Source organism: Lepidochelys olivacea, assembly GCF_965140295.1.
Source record: "Lepidochelys olivacea isolate rLepOli2 genome assembly, chromosome: 17".
NCBI lineage: Eukaryota > Metazoa > Chordata > Testudines > Cheloniidae > Lepidochelys > Lepidochelys olivacea.
The window spans coordinates 18,729,669-18,747,252 of NC_140427.1; the positions used below are offsets into that span (position 1 = coordinate 18,729,669).

General features: G+C 43.0%; 1 protein-coding gene across 3 annotated transcripts in view; it reads left to right on the forward strand.

Moving 5' to 3' along the window:
• The window catches only part of CUX1 (cut like homeobox 1), a 406,407-nt gene that overhangs the window by 203,312 nt on the left and 185,511 nt on the right, over positions 1-17,584 (forward strand). For all 3 annotated transcript variants that reach the window (XM_084651152.1, XM_084651150.1, XM_084651151.1), the window contains exons 6-8: positions 12,830-12,953; positions 15,505-15,581; positions 16,659-16,725. In XM_084651152.1, the coding sequence (XP_084507278.1) occupies positions 12,830-12,953; positions 15,505-15,581; positions 16,659-16,725 (268 nt within the window). The remainder of the gene's footprint in view (positions 1-12,829; positions 12,954-15,504; positions 15,582-16,658; positions 16,726-17,584) is intronic.

Below are 17,584 nucleotides of genomic sequence, written 5' to 3' on the forward strand. Positions count from 1 at the left end.
CTGAAGTTACATAGCAGTCATTAAATACTGAGATTATAGTAAGACTGGTCTAAGGCCAAACAAGTATTTTTTTAATCCACTATATATTAAGAACTTTGTTTTGTTTTTTTAAAAAGTATATCTTCTCTGCTCAATTTTTCCTCAGATAAATTAGTAAAGTTACCTCGGTACTTGCAGAATTCTAAATAATTACTACAGGGAATGCCCAGATAATAGTGCAAATACCGAGGTAATGTTTCATTTTTTAAGGCAGTTGGCAAGTTTTTTAAGGTGACCCCGGTACATGAAAAGACCATTATCTAAGGTGCAAAAACCTGCTGTCTCTGAAAATACCCAAGCTTTCTTGCCTTTCAGAAAACATGCTTCCTGCACCAGGAAACGAAATATGCTCACTGTAAAAACCTATTTCCCTTTACACACAACTTGTGGTTTCCTTGTAAATATCCAATTCTGAGTTACACTAGCAGCAAATAGTTCTACCACATGGGAGAGTAGGCTTTGTTTATCATGTAAGACTTGGGGATCCAAACATTGCCCAGCTAGAAGTCTCATTGACAGTTTACTGGGGCACAATATGCTGAACCTAAATTGCAGCAAAAGATGCATGTTACAGCCACCTCTCTTTAATATGAAGGGAGTGGCCCATTGAGACTGCAGGTCCCTCAGCATCCAGGTCTTCAGACTGGACTGCAATAGATGTAACATTGCGTACTGGGAGCTCTACCCTTGGCAGTTGCGCTACTTAGATAAAAGTAGAGACACAACCACAGTTCACTTTGTGGCACTCTATTGGTCATGCACTTTGACCACCTTTGTTTAGGAGCTTGGGACCTGATCTTGGAAAGTGTAAAGAACCATCAACTCCAGTTGTTTGCTTTTTATTTATTTATTTATTTTGACAGGCGTAGCACTTAAGTACTTCAGTCAGGATCAAGGCCCATTATGCTAAATGTCATGCAAACATGTAGAAGGACATGTCATGAAGAGCTTGTGATCTTGAAACCAATGGGAGCTGAGGGAAGTCAGCACCTTGCAGGTCCAGGCACTCTAATGCAACTACAAAATTTGCATTTATTATGTGTGGCTTTTTTATGCCATATACATTTATTTCATTCATGTACCAAATCCTCTTTGATCAGTGTTTTCATTCTGGAATTGCAGTTCTATGCCGTATTTAAATTGAAATGGTTTGAATGTGTTAGGAATGACCTACAGAGTACTGTTAGTAGTTAAGGGTGTTTTGATTTCTTTCCATAGATGGGTTGTACGTGGCCTTAAATGAAGTTAAAAACATAAGAATGGCCGTACTGGTCTGTCTAGCCCAGTATCCTGTCTCTGACAGTGGTCTGTGCCTGATGGTTTCTGTCAGTTGGAGGTTTAGGGATACCAGGATTGCATCCCTGACCTTCTTGGCTATAATAGCCATTGATGGATCTTTTTTGAAGCCATTTATACTTTTGGCCTTCACAAAATCCCATTGCAATGAGTTCCACAGGTTAACTGTGCATTGTATGAAATGGTACTGCCTTTTCTTTGTTTTAAATGTGCTGCCTATTAATTTCATCTGGTGACCTCTAGTTCTTGTGTTATGTGAAAGGGTAAATAACACTTCCCTATTCACATTCTCCATACCATTCATGATTTTATAGACCTCTCTCATGTCCCCCCTTAGTCCAACTCTAATATGGGTTACCTAGGGAGGTGGTGGAACCTCCATCCTTAGAGGTCTTTAAGGCCTGGCTTGACAAAGCCCTGGCTGGGATGATTTAGTTGGGGTTGGTCCTGCTTTGAGCAGGCGGTTGGACTAGATGACCTCCTGAGGTCTCTTCCAACCCTAATCTTCTATGATTCTGTGATCTGTTTTTGAGATGGGGTGACCAGAACTGCACACAGTATTGTTGGACTTGTATAGTGGCATTATGGTATTTTCTGTCATCTTATTTATCCCTTTCGTAATGGTTTCTAACATTCTGTTAACTTTTTTGACTGCTGCTGCACATTGAGTGGATGTTTTCAGAGAACTATCCACAATGACTCCAAGATTTTTCTTAAGTGGTAACAGCTAATTTAGACCCCATTCTTTTGTATGTATAGTTGGAATAATGTTTTCCAATATGCATTACTTGCATATATCAACACTGAATTTCATCTACCATTTTGGCATCCAGTCCCTTAGTTTAGTGAGAGCCATTTGTAACTGTTCGCAATCAGCTTTGTAGTTAACTAATTTGAGTAATTTTGTAAAGTGTGCCAGTTTTGTCACCTCACTGTTCACCCCCTTTTAAAGTTCATTTATGAATGTGTTGAACAGCACAGGTCCCAATACAGATCCTTGGGGAACTCTCTCTCTTGTGAAAACTGACCGTTTATTCCTACCTGCCTTTGTTTCCTATCTTTTAATCAGTTAGTGATCCATTAGAGGATCTTCTCTCTTATCCCATGACTGCCCACTTTGCTTGAGAGCCTTTGGTGTGGGACCTTGTCAAAGGCTTTCTGAAAGTCCAACAACACTATATTGAATGGATCACCCTTGTTCACATGCTTTTTGACTCTTCCCAACATATCATATATTTATCTATTATCTGATACATTTATTCTTTATTATAGTTTCAACAAATTTACCTGGTACCTACTAGCCTGTAATGGGCAGGATCTTCTCTGGATCCTTTTTTAAAAATAGGCATTACATTAGCTATCTTCCAGTCATCTGGTATAGAGGCTTATTCAGGATTCTTGGGTGAATACTATCTAGTCCTGGTGCCTTATTACTGTTTCATATATCAATTTGTTCCAAAACCACCTCTGTTGTCACTTCTGTCTGGGACAGTTCCTCAGTTTTGTCACCTAAAAAGAATGACTCGGGTATGGGGATCTCCCCCACATCCTCTGCAGTGAAGACGGATGCAAAGAATTCATTTAGCTTCTCCACAATGGCTTTGTCTTCCTTGATTGCTCCTTTAGCACGTCAGTTATCAGGTGGTCTCACTGACTGTTAGGTAGGGTTCCTTTTTCTGATGTACTTAAACATTTTTTGCTGTTAGTTTTTGTGTCCTTAGCTTAGTTGATCTTCAGATTCTTTCTCGGCCTGCCTTCCTGTACTTTTACACTTGATTGCTTCTTTCTATATTCCTCATTAGGATTAGAATTCCAATTTTTAAAGGATATCTTTTTGCCTCTAACTGCCTCTTTTACTCTATTGGTTAGCCATTGTGGCATTTGAGATATGCATTTAGTTTGAGCCTCTATTTTGCTGTTTTCAGTCTCCATGCAGTTGGCAGGCATTTCACCTTGTGACTATTCCTTAATTTCTGTTTAACTAGCTTCCTCATTTTTATGTACTTCCCCTTTTTGAGGTGAAGTGCTGCTGTGATGGGTTTCTTTTGGAATTTTGCCCCTTACAAGGATGTTATATTTAATTACATTGTGGTTGCTATTACGGAGCGTCTCATCTCTATTTACCTCTTAGACTGGGATCCTGGGATCCATTTAGGACTAAATCAGGAATTTCCTCTCCCTTTTGTGGGTTCTACAGGCCGCATCAGTGGTGTCTAGAATTTTCTCTCTGCATCCCTCCCTGAGGAGACACATACCCAATCAATTTGAGGATACTTGAAATCCTCCATTATTATTGCTGCATTTGCTTTTTCAACCTCTCATCTCCCTGAGCATTTCACAGTTGGTGTCACCATTCTGGTCAGGTGGTTGGTAGTATAGTCCTACTGCTATACTCTTATTGTTCAAGCACGGAATTTCTATCAATAAAGATTTTATGGTACAGTTTGATTCATTTAAAGTTTTCACTTTTATTTGACTCTATGCTTTCTTTCACATATAGTGCCACTCCCCGACCAGCATGACCTTCTCTGTCATTCCTATGTATTTTGTACCATGGGATTACTTTGTCCCATTGATTATCCTCATGCCACCAAGTTCCCACAATGCCTATTATATCATTATCCTTGATTAATACCAGGCACTCTGGTACACCCATCTTATAAAAAGCACTTGTACATTTTGTTAATATTCAGTTGCTTGCCTTTAGGTGTTGTATTTAAATGGGACTCTTTTGTGTTTGACTGTTCCTCACTAGCGCCTACCTGTACTTACCAACTTCTTTTGTATCCTGTTTACTAGGATATAGAGTTCTCCCATTAATAAATTCATCCCTAAGGGATGTCTCTGCCCGAACCATGTGCTTCTCCATATCTGTCAGCTTTTCCCCAGCCCTTTGTTTAAAAAATCCTCTACAACTTTTTAATTTTACTTAGAATCATAGAACCTTAGGGTTAGAAGGGACTGCAAGGGTCATCCAGTCTAACCCCCTGCCAAGATGCAGGATTTGTTGTGTCTAAACCATCCAAGACAGATGGCTGTCCAGTCTCCTTTTGAAAATCTCCAGTGAAGCAGTCTGGTTCCGTTTTGGTTTACATGGAGCCTGTCCTTCCTATATAGGATCCTCCTTTCCCAAAAGGTTCCCCAGATTGTAATAATCCAACAACCCTCCTCCTTACACTGTCATCTCATCTGTGAATTGAGACCTTGCAGTTCTACTTCTCTTTCTGGCCCTGCACATGGAACTGAAAGCACTTCAGAGGTCCTGGACTTTAATCCCTTGCCTAGCAGCCTAAATTTGGCCTCTGGGATCTCTCGCCTGTCTTTCCTTGCGTCACTGATACCTACATAAACCACAACCATTAGCTACTACCCAGCACTGCACATACATCTGTCTAGATGTCTCGTGAGATCCACAGCCTTTGCACCTGACAGGCAATTTAGTATGAGGTTCTTCTGGTCATCACAAACCCAGCTATCTATATTTCTTCTTTGAGGAGTGTCCCTGTGGGTGCTCCACTTTTGGTGTCTTGATGCCCTATGCTTGTAATTGGAGATTTGTGGTAGCAGTGACCGGTTGGGCTGTGTTACGAATTATTCCAGTTAGGACATGTACAGTTTGTTTCTAGGCTGATGCAACCAAATAAAGACAAACTGCAGCGTATCTCAAAGTTTGTAGGTTTATTACGCTTGAGTGTGGTACCGCTCTGTTAAGCAGAACAGGACCTTGATTACAGGTTACACCAAGATTATATACTGTTGGCAAAACATCCTGCCTGTGTGCCTTGGGGGGCCTAACCCAATAAACAGGCCTTCGCCTTATCTATTACCAATCCCCTGCAGCCACCTTCCCCATGCAAAAAAGCTGAAGTGGCAACTATTTCAGGCATGTCAGCTGGTTCCTGTCTCCAGGTTTGTTTCCCTTATCTTGAAACTGTCCAGCAGTCCACCTTGAAGGATCCTTCCTTCCTTGGTACGTGATGTGCTCGCTTCTAGTTAATGGCCGAGAGGAAACCCAAAATGGAGTCACATATGCTAACTAGGTTGACTTCCTCCTACAGTCCCTCCTTTTCTTATGTACGTCAGTAAATTATATAGGGGCAGAATAACCTCGATGCGAGATTAAAATTTGCCGGCAGCACATACTACAGCATTGTAGGCATACAAAGAATAATACAAAAACAGAAACAGCCATAAGAAAGAGGTACAAAATACGCCTTCCCCAAGTCTGGCAGCCAGGAGGTGAGCCAGCTCCAGGTCTCATGGAATCCGGTACTGGTGTCGTCAAGGATGACACAGTGAAGCGAGGTGGCCTGCTGTATAAGGGTGTGGATATCGGTTTCCACCCTGCGGTGTTGATTCACAAAGACACAACAGCTTGAGTTAACACGAACACACACACACACACACACACACACACACACCGGTTTGCAAGGAGATAGTCCAAGGCTAAGCGGTTCTGCAGTGTGGTCTGAGATAACTGCGTCACCTCAATTTGCAGGGTAGACAAGGTGTCTGCGGGTATGGACGTCATCGCTGGTCACGTAAATCCGGGCGAGGCTTACCACTCTCAGCGATGATGTCCATACATACATGGTGAGGCGTGCCATCCTCTGGAAGGGGTGTCAGTGTAGCGGGGTTGAGGACGTTGCAGCGGCAAAGGGTGATGATGTCAGCGGCCAGCAGAATCAGCTCGTTTTTGTGTGCCCCCTGTGTGGAGACAGCGCCTGCGTTGTATGCTGTTTTAAGAGAACCTCAACCTCATGGGGGACCCAGAAAGTCAAAGGGTGCCCCAGAACAATAGGGCATGACCGTTCCACCATAAGGGCTGCAGCGGCAATGGACTGCACACAGGAGACTGATCCCCGAATGGCAGGGCCTAATTGTATGGAATAGTAAGCTATGGGGCATGGGCGATCCCCTAGGTACTGCAATAGGACATGGCTGGCCACTCCCCGCTGCTTGTGACTGAAGAGAAAAAATGGTTGACCATAATCCGGGAGTCCCAAGGTGGGTGCAGAGATCAGGGCTTTCTTTGTGGATGCGAAAGCGACTGCCATCTCCAGGGTCCAGAGAACAGGATTGGGGTTAGAAGTTGTGGTGGCCTGGACTAACGGTTTCACCAATTCCTCAAAGGCCACAATCCAGGGTCGGCAGAACCCCGCAGCCCCCAGGAAAGCCTGCAATTGCTTTTTTGTAGTCGGGCACGGGTAATCCTAGATTGCCTGCACCCTATCAGGAGAGAATAAACGCTCTCCAGGCCGAATCACAAAACCTAAATAGATCACCTAGGTTCGGCACAGCTGCAGCTTGGATGGAGATGCATGGTGGCCCTTATTAGCTAATGCAGTAAGCAGAGTAACAGAATCAGCTAAACATGCATTATAATCAGAGCTAGCAATCCACAAATCATCCACATATTGGACTAGAACAGAGGAGCTAGGCAAAACAATGTCTTTCAAATCATCGGCTAGAATTCGGGAAAAAATAGTGGGGGAGCCTGAGAACCCTTGGGGGAGGTGCGTCCAGGTTAACTGCTGACCCCCCCCCCCAGTGAACGCAAACAGATATGGGGAGTCGGGGTGGAAAGAAATACTGAAAAATGCAGCACACAAGTCTACAACCGTGAAACAAGTAGCCGACTGGGGAATCAGTGTCAGGATAGTACTTGGATCAGGGACCACTGGGGAGGGGGTTATAACATGACTATTTATCGCACGCAGATCTTGAACAAACCGATAAATTGGGCGCCCATCCGGGCCCGGTTTTGACTTTTTATTACTAGGAGAAGTGCACGGAACCAAGACCTCCTGGGTTAAGTAGCTAGAGATAAGAAGGGAAATACCTTCCTCCGCCTCCTTCGGCAAGGGATATTGTTTTACGGAGGGAGGCGGCCCATCCCTCACCTGCAGACTGACTGGAGTGGCTGATTTAAGGAGGCCCACATCAGTGGAACTCATGCTCCACAAATTGAGTGGAACGCTGGACAATTCTGTGGGGAGATCGGGAATCGGGGTAACCAAGGCCATAAGAGAAGCAACCGCCGAGTCCGGGACAGACATGCGAAGCCCCCCGGGGGCACAATATATGTGGGCTCCCAGCTTGCTAAGCATGTCCCACCCAAGAAGGTTAACGGGGCCTTCTGGCATGACAACAAATCTATGTGACAACTTTAAAGAACCCAGCTCCACAGGGACGGGGCAGGATAGGGGAGCCGGGCTCGGGTTGCCCTCAATACCCTGCACCCAGACCTTGGTATAAGAAAAAGAGCCCAGAACAAAAGTTAAAGTGGAAAGGGTGGCTCCAGTATCCACCAAAAAGGGCACAAACTGTTCCCCAATTTTCAAGTAAATTTGCAACTGCAATCCAAGATCCCATTCCAACTCTCCCACGGCTCCCAAAGTCTCTGCCTCTAGTCACTGGGGATTAGCGAAGTCCTGGGGAGTGTTAGGAGGAAAGGAAGAACTGGTCTCCAGCTGATCCCGTCAAGGAGCCCCTTGTGGAAGCAGGGGGCATTCCCTCTTCCAGTGCCCTGGTTGCTTACAATAATTACAGTTCCCGTTCCTTGTCCCACCCCAGCCTCCTCCTCGTCCTGTCCCGCGTCCCCTCCCCCTTGTATTCCCGTGTCCCTGCCAGTGCTGATTCCCCAAGGGAACCTGCAATGCGGCTGCCAACATACTTACTTCCTCCTCCTTTTGCTTACGTTTTTCCTTAGCTTTCTCCTCATCCCTACCATTAAACACAAAAGTGGCCAGGCGAACTACTTCGCTTCGGGGTTTCCCTGGCCAATCGGGAACATTTTTAATTAAATACTTTTTATGTCCGGTGCCGCTTGATCGACAAAGTAAGAGACCATCATCGTGCGGCTAACCTCGGCTGCTTGCTCCACCCCTCCCCCATACAGTCTAACCCGCTTAAACAAGCAGGCAAAAAATGCAGGTGGATGCTCGTTTAGGTCTTGCTGGCACACTCTAATTTTTGACCAATTTGCCATCTTACTACCCGCCCTACGGATGCTCTCCAGGAGCCCTTCCCGGGCAGCTGAGAGGCGGGCCCGGCCATCGAGGTCGTTAGGATTCCAACCTGGATCAGCTTCAGGCCAAGGAGTGTGATTCTCAGCGTCCCCCACCCAACGCCGATTAGCTTCTAGAATAGAATACCTCTCGTCAGAGGTAAATAGGGTTCGCAAAATCGCCTGGACGTCTGCCCAGTTAGGGTTGAATGCCGTAAAGCCTGAACGGATAGTCTGTAGGACTCCTTCCGGATCGTCGCACAACCTCAGCATCTGTGACTGCCAGGTGACCAGGTCCCCAGGGCCAAAAGGGCGGTGGACCGTGACCATAGTGACACGGTCAGTGTCCGTTGCAATGGGCTGTTGTATCAGGGGCGCTTGAAGCGTAACAGGGGGTAGGGTTAGAGACTGGTATAGAGGGGCAGCATAGGGCGGAGTGGAACCCGCAAGCAGCATGCAAACCTTAGATCTGGTACCAGAGCTCAAAGTCGGGGGGCACCACTTATCTTGGGCATATGCCCAATTATCACATACATACCAATAATCCATTTGAGCTGGATGCTTGTCCTCCAGCTGTTGTCGAAGGCAGGTGAATTCATCCTGTGCAAAAGTTCCATCAGGTGGCCATCCAAAGGGCGTCTGAATAGTCAGCGCTGGCCACTCGACTTTACACAAAATTACAGCTCTCCTTTTACCTAACCCATGGGTGCCACAAATATTTTTCCAATTCTCGAGAATCTCAGCCAAAGGGGGTCCCCTGCTCACGCTCTGCCCAGAGCCCATTCTAGGGCTATCAAAAGAATGCCTAATGTGCCACCTTATCACCTAAGCAACGGCCCACACTCCTGTTTCTCGGAGTTCTCAAAGGTGAACTCACCCGATGCCGGCTGGAGTTGTCCGAGGGAAAGAGTGCGGCTTCGCTTACAAGGGCGAGCCTAGAGTCCCTTTGTAGTTGCCAAAACTGTTGTGAATTATTTCAGTGAGGACAGGTGCAGTTCGTTTCTAGGCTGAGGTAACCAAATAAAGACAAACTACAGCGTATCTCAAAGTTTGTAGGTTTATTACGCTCGAGCGTGGTACTGCTCTGTTAAGCAGAACAGGACCCCGATTACAGGTTACACCAAGATTATATACTGTTGGCAAAACATCCTGCCTGTGTGCCTTGGGGGGCCAAAACCAATAAACAGGCCTTCTCCTTATCTATTACCAATCCCCTGCAGCCACCTTCCCCATGCAAAAAAGCTGAAGTGGCAACTATTTCAGGCATGTCAGCTGGTTCCTGTCTCCAGGTTTGTTTCCCTTATCTTGAAACTGTCCAGCAGTCCACCTTGAAGGATCCTTCCTTCCTTGGTACGTGATGTGCTCGCTTCTAGTTAATGGCCGAGAGGAAACCCAAAATGGAGTCACATATGCTAACTAGGTTGATTTCCCCTAACGGCTGCGCACAGCTGTTGCTTTCTTGCACCATTCCAATCCGTTACATAGCATTGCGCAGCCATCCCTCAGTTCCTTCTCTACCACCTTTAGACTGAGTCAGACCGATCAGCGGCACCCACTCTTTCTTGTTAGATAGATTAGGGTTTGTTAGTATCAGAGGGGTAGCCATGTTAGTCTTTATCCACAAAAACAACTAGGAATCTGGTGGCACCTTGAAGACTAACAGATTTATTTGGGCATAAGCTTTCGTGGGTAAAAAAACCCACTTCTTCAAATGCATGGAGCGAAAATTACCATAATTATTACCATATTACCAGAAAATTACCATAATTTTCACTCCATGCATCACCCCCTCTACTTTGGAGTTTAAAATCGATTCTCTGAGGTAGAGAAGGAATTGAGGAATGGTTGGTTGTGCATTACTGTCACCGCTCAGAACGGCGCAAGATTGCAAAGCGCATGCGCGGCCCAACCAGGCACTGCTATCCCAAATCTCCAACTACAAGCGCAGTGCGTCAAGACACGTAAAGTGGAGCACCCACAGGGACAACCATCTCGAAGAACCTCAGTTATTGCACAAGGTGAGTAACCTTCTCTTCTGATAATCAAATCCCCATCACTATTACCTGTCTCTTTCTAATAACCGTTCCCTGTCCTGGAGGGATAGCCTCAGTGTGGGAGGATCCCATTACATAATCTGGAAGGAGGGTCTCAACAATAGGATTGTTTCCTTCTGCTCCAGCCTTATGCGCTCCTTACCTGAGATTTTCATCCTCTTTAACAGTACAGAGGCTGTCAGATTGGGGTTGGGACCACTCTGTTCTGTGCCTGAAAGTCTTGTCTATGTTCCTCTGTTTCCCTTAGCTCTTTCAGTTCAGCCACTCTGGCCTCCAGTGCCTGTATTGTGTCTGTGGGGGCCAAGAGCTGCTTGCACTGCATGCACACACATGCCACCTGCCCACAAGGCAGATAACTGAACATGTTACATTCAGTGTGATAAACTAGATAGCCCCTAATCTGCTCCTGGATTTCTGCCTGCATTATTTTTACTCTTGTAGGGCTTTTTTGTTTGTGTGTTTTGTTTTTGTTTAGTTTGGAGGGTTTTTTTTTTGAGGGGGGGGGGGGTTAGCCCTGAGTTAGCCCTGCCTCCTTGTCAAGGGATTTTAAAGGGGTTAGGGTTCAGAGGATAGCAGGATGGAGGCTCATTAGTAAGCTGTCAGCCTAGTGTAGCAGGCTGCTTGGCTCAGCACACAGCCCCCAAAACAGACCACACTATATTTGTCAATCTATCAAGCACATGGCAAGCAAGCAAGCAGACAAAAACAAACTGAGAAACTCACCCAAGGATAATGTAAACTCTCCTCCTTAACCTGGAGAACTCCCTCTCAAAACTTTCTTGTTCCTGTAAGTACCATCCCCCAGAAGTGGTATTTCTGTAATTGCTTGTTGAGCTTTAGCCAGCACAGATTACAAATAAGGTGCTTGCTTCCTGGAGTGGAGTAATTCCATTGACTTCACTGGAACTACTCAAGTGAGCATAGCTGTGAACGGGGTTTGAGCCTAAATCATGACCCTTTACTGGGGGTACTTCATATCTATGTAGCTTTGAATGAGTCAGGGTCTGAGGGTGCAAGCAGGGACAGCTCTCATGGTCCTTAGTGGAATTGCACTTACTCGTTCCAGTGCTGAATTAAGTTCTCTATATTACTTAGTTCATTTTGTTTTCTTACATTTTAGTGATGAAAATATTTAGGGTAAAATTCTCTCCTGTCCAAATGGCAAATACCAACTCTGCACATCCAAGAAAATATCAATGTTCAGATCTACTTTGCAGGTCTGAAGGAAGAATTTTCCCTTGGATTTTCAAGAATACAATTGATCAATATGGTAAAAAGGGACACCAGGCAATGACATGATTTAATGAGCCTCAGATGATTTTTTTTAAATGTCTAAAAAATTTTAGACTGTCATATTTAGTCAAAAGCCAGGGGTTGGTTATGTGCATTTGTTATTTCAATTCTTCTCTATTAGTTGGTCACAGTGGCTCTGACTTTTCCCTCTGTGCTCCCTACACCAAGATTCTAATCTCACTTATTCTGGTCTTATAATAAAATTCCATTAACCTAATTTTACATGGTATAAGTTAGATCCAATTTCAACCTGTAGGCTTTAATTTTTATAGTGGCATTTGTCTTTCCAATTTGTTTATGGACAGTTTTTTTTGCATCTGGTAGTATTTTTCTCCTTTCACCAATATTGCTAATAATATCACTTCTTGGACTGCTACATCTCTCCCTGGCAGCATCAAAGTATTGCCAGCTTATGAGTCTTGTCTAAATATGGTTCCTTTCCAGACTCCCTTTTTGTTGCAAAGCACACCAGTCTTGGTCCGTGTCTTGCTTTCCTATTGTAAGCCTTAAGGCATAAAGAATTCTGCCCTTCTATGTGGGTGGAGTGAGAGTCTCAGTGACAATGTCAGTTACTGTAACAAAAATATTAAGGATTCCAGTTTGTCTATTAAATTTGATATATGTGTTAACACAGCAGTTAAATCCTAACTGCCATATTTTTCATAAGTTGTGAAGCTGGTGTGTGTTCAATTAATGAAAGACTGAATCTGTACAAGAGTCATATTAAAATTGCTTCTTTTGACATGAGCACAGTAATATGAATGAACTATTTGTGTAAATTCATACTTAAACCCACAGTGGGACTTTATTTATCTCCACTCAGCAGAGAGCTAATTTGAGACTAGTTAATAAGGTGATATTATATTTTACAATTGATTTTTTTTCAGTCATGTTATAGAAACCGTAGGTCTGCTTCCCAGCAAAATCCATTGATCCTTCTCAACCTAAACGTTTAAAGTTCAATTTAACATTTAGGGAGTAAAAGGTCTCTAAAGGGACTCGTATCCATTGATTTTGTGTCAGAGTTGAAGAGCTAAATTTTAAAACACACTGAGCCTACAGGGTAAAGAGAGCCTTGTATTCTTGTAGCCACATGGAGCTGTGTAAACTCATTCTTTGCCTCATTGTTTTTCTGTAGAGGTTACAATAAAAGCGCTTAAAGAGAAAATCAGAGAATATGAACAGACCCTGAAGAACCAAGCAGAGAATATAGCCCTTGAAAAAGAACAAAAATTACAAAATGACTTTGCAGAGAAGGAGAGGTGAGTGTGTGTGTGTGTAGGTGTTGTATGGAGGGAAGGAAATCATAATTTTCTGCTTAATCTTCCCAAACAGGGTCCTTCCTTCAGTTCATTGAGACAGCTCATACATTGAATCATTCTAGTGATTTATGTGTTTGAGACAGAATCATTTGATGCTCAACTTTACACAGAAAGACAATTGTGCAAGTGTATAAGTGAAACAAGGACATATTCTTGTTCAATATCTTCATTAATGATCTGGAAGATGGTGTGGATTGCACCCTCAGCAAGTTTGCAGATGACACTAAACTGGGAGGAGTGGTAGATACGCTGGAGGGTAGGGATAGGATACAGAGGGACCTAGACAAATTGGAGGATTGGGCCAAAAGAAATCTGATGAGGTTCAACAAGGACATTTGCAGAGTCCTGCACTTAGGACAGAAGAATCCCATGCACCTCTACAGACTAGGGACCGAATGGCTCGCCAGCAGTGGAATGCGTTACCTAGGGAGATGGTGGAATCTCCTTCCTTAGAGTTTTTAAGGTCAGGCTTGACAAAGCTCTAGCTGGGATGATTTAGTCGGTCCTGCTTTGAGCAGGGGGTCGGACTAGATGACCTCCTGAGGTCCCTTCCAACCCTGATATTCTATGATTCACTCCTCTGATGTATTTGGGGTGTTACTTTCAAAAGAGTGCAAACCTACTTTTATTCTTCATTAGTTGGATTGTCCTTTGTGACGCCAATCTTTCTCCATTAGCTGACAGTGTAATTCAGTCAGTCTTTTGTGTCACAGTACCATTGTACATCAGTTCAACACAGAACATTTTAAGAGGAAATATTGTACCCAACAATATGGTTACCTACTTGCATGGTAACAGGAATCTGGCAGTGAGGCAGAGCTCTGTGGCTCTCACTCAGAACTTAATTTTGAAAAGAGTTTGCATGCTCCTATATGTCAAAATAATATGTAATTAATTTCTCACTTAATTATTGATTTTTTTTTTAAAGCAAACTTGGAAGCATTTCTGATTTTTCCAAAGCTAGCAAAATGGAATGCTAAAAACCTTTTCTATAATTTAGATCAGCTGTCAGGGAAGTTAGACTGTACATTATAGAAGGGGAGTGTTAACAGGTTGTTTTACAGTAATGAACCCTCAACTCAGGTACTCCTCCCTTAGTCCAACAGTGCCTGGATCTGCAAACCTTCAGTACATACATCAAGGCTTACCATTTTCCTAGGCTGTTTGTGTGGGTGGTTGGATTGATCATTTAGATTAAGGTAGGAGCGGCATGAAGCTACATGTGAACTGGGAGATACTTTTTAAAATCAGCATTTTATAGTTACTTTTTGTTGTATAATAGAATCAACATTTCTTGTTTCTATCAAATCCAGTTTGTTTACATACATTCATACATATATTTTATTTTTATGTATGTATGTAATGACAGTTCAGTGGAAGGTAAATTACAGGAAAGGGTGTGTGTTAAAGAGGTGCTTTTTGACTACAAAACACAACCTAAAATTATATAGTTTAATATGGAGGGAAAAAAACAAACTTTGACCTGAGTTTCTTGCCAGAGATACTTGTTAACAAGTTTGATAGAAAAGAAAATGTATTGTCTGGTTTAAAATTACTGTGTCAGAGAATATGTAAACATACAAAATAATACTCAAGATCTGTGACAGTTAGAAAGTTTTGGTTGATTTTGTCTGAATAGGATTTTTTTAAACATGTTCCCCAGGGAGATGTTTAGGATGCTGGGCGCTTTACGCTCTATCATCACTATTTTAAAATCTGCAGAATAGGTAAAAGTCTCCAGAAGCATGTCACAGCAACTCTATGCCTAGTATAGGCTTTATAAGTCTGGCCTTTAGCGAAGAGTCTGGTGACTGTATGGGCAAGTGACATGAAAGCGTGTCCTGTAACTGACACAAACAAGGTAACGTTGCTTATGGACATAAGAAATGTGAGCATTTTGAAAGGTCTGATCGTGTTATATAAGAAATAACAATGTAATATTTGTTTTGAAGTGTGCATAGTTTTTTTTAGAGGGTAGTTAATACTGTTGTTGCATTTAGAATCCATTGCAATTATGATGAAACAGCTGTCAGATCTATTGAGGATATCATTTATAGCAACAAATTCCTTCATTATGACAGAAAAATGGAAATATATCATTCTTCTTGTACTAACTTTGTACAACAGTGGGTGCGTGGTGACAATTTTCTTAATAAGTGTGACATTTCCAAAACAAATTATGCTACGGAAAACCTTCCACTAAAGATATCATTTAGATAGCAGTCAACTCTTGAACTATGTTCATGGCTTACATTTTAAAGTAGCTACACTGTTAAAATTTTAATAACTGGGACACCAAAATATGTACAGCATTCCAGTGAGATATGGCTTATGGTTCCCATTGTGGTATCTTGTAGTATACATGGTGGTGTCATTTGCCTCATTACAGTTGCGCTGGTTAATCTCTGTCTCTCTCAAAATTGCAAAATACAATTAAGCTGGTATACAAGATCACCAGCTCCATTTTCATCTCTCCTTTTTTCTTTTTTAGAAAGTTGCAAGAAACACAGATGTCGACAGCCTCGAAGCTGGAGGAGGCCGAACACAAAGTTCAAGCTTTACAAACAGGTTTGGCATTGCTGTTGTGATCTGTACCAATGGCCAGGCTGGTGGTGGGATAAATACAATGAAAGGGAATCAGGACTGAGCTTGAATCAGATCTTGCAAGTCTACGTTAGGACTCGGGGAAGATCCAGCAGTGCTTAAAAATTGCCCTGCAAATCTAAGATTCTGTTGGGCTCTTAGCCCAGGGTCCTCAGGTATTGGTGGCATCTTGATCTCTCCCCTGTTCTCTGCCTGTGGCACACAGCAGTTTTGTCTCCTGAAGACTGAAATGCCGTCGTCTAATCCAAATTATTGGGCTCAGTATTGAGGTAACTGGGAGAAATTTAGTGGCCTGGGCCAGATCAATCTAGATGATTTAATGGTTCCTTCTGGCCTTAAACTCTGCGTATCTACAAAATAAACGCACACTTGTGCTATAGCCAACTACTGGTGGATGTAGTGGGTAAAACCTATATAGTATACTAGCTATGTCATTGGAATGTTCCTGCAACTAAAACAGGCCACAGAGCTGCTGACTACATCCATGTTTGCCTTTCCACATTGTATTATGCTCTGATCTCATACACCCCTAATCTGTGCTATATATAATGGTTGGAATTCAACGTGAACCATATTTCTGCTTCCCATCAAGCAACCTGCTATTTACTTTGCTATTCATCCTTGCACAGTTATGTTTGCCAGTCCATCTAAGGTAGTGCCCATTAGGTTTCTTTTTCCCTGTGAACACAAGACATTTAAATTTGACTCCATTTGACATTTAAATTTGAACTGAATGGAATAAACATTTTAATTGAAGGAGCAATGTGAAACGAATAATGTCTAGCTACATTAAGCAGAATGGTAACTGGAAACTTTTACAATTCAAAAGAAACAGATTAAAAAATACAGAAAAACTAATTCTTAAAACCTTTTCATCATCTAAGTCATTATTTATTTGGTCAGGTAGAATCCTTAATGCAAGATGATTTTTGGACAGGAAACAGTTTATAGTGGGATAAAAAGTTGAGTAGCCTTTTTATATTGCACAAAGTACTGGTCTATTACAGTACCAGTAACGTTTCAATGTTTTATGACTTCTAGCCTTGGAAAAAACTCGGACAGAATTATTTGACCTGAAAACAAAATATGATGAAGAAACTACTGCAAAGTAAGATTTCACCATTTTCTTCTTACATATCTTCCTTTAGTACCCCACCTTCCTAATTTTGCACATTATAACTGGAAAGAAGGGTGAGATGGAGGTGGTTTTGGAGTAGAAATAAGTAGGAAAACATTGGCATAATTGAATATCCTGTATAGAGACTGATTACACTAGTGTGTTTTCCGCAGAGTCGCTAGTTCTTCTCCTGTCTTGACTGGGCAAGGTAGGAGGGTGGTGCAACAGGGCGGAGAGTGGGTGGAGCCTTGGTTCTGTCCCAACTAGCGAACCAGCGTGCTAGAGGAACATATACTGTGTTGCATAAGGACTTCATAGAATCATAGAATATCAGGGTTGGAAGGGACCTCAGGAGGTCATCTAGTCCAACCCCCTGCTCAAAGCAGGACCAATCCCCAATTAAATCATCCCAGCCAGGGCTTGTCAAGCCTGACCTTAAAAACTTCTAAGGAAGGAGATTCTACCACCTCCCTAGGTAACGCATTCCACTATTTCACCACCCTCCTAGTGAAAAAGTTTTTCCTAATATCCAACCTAAACCTCCCCCACAGCAACTTGAGACCATTACTCCTTGTCCTGTCCTCTTCTACCACTGAGAATAGTCTAGAACCATCCTCTCTGGAACCACCTCTCAGGTAGTTGAAAGCAGCTATCAAATCCCCCCACATTCTTCTCTTCTGCAGACTAAACAATCCCAGTTCCCTCAGCCTCTCCTCATAAGTCATGTGTTCCAGACCCCTAATCATTTTTGTTGCCCTTCGCTGGACTCTCTCCAGTTTCTCCACATCCTTCTTGTAGTGTGGGGCCCAAAACTGGACACAGTACTCCAGATGAGGCCTCACCAATGTCG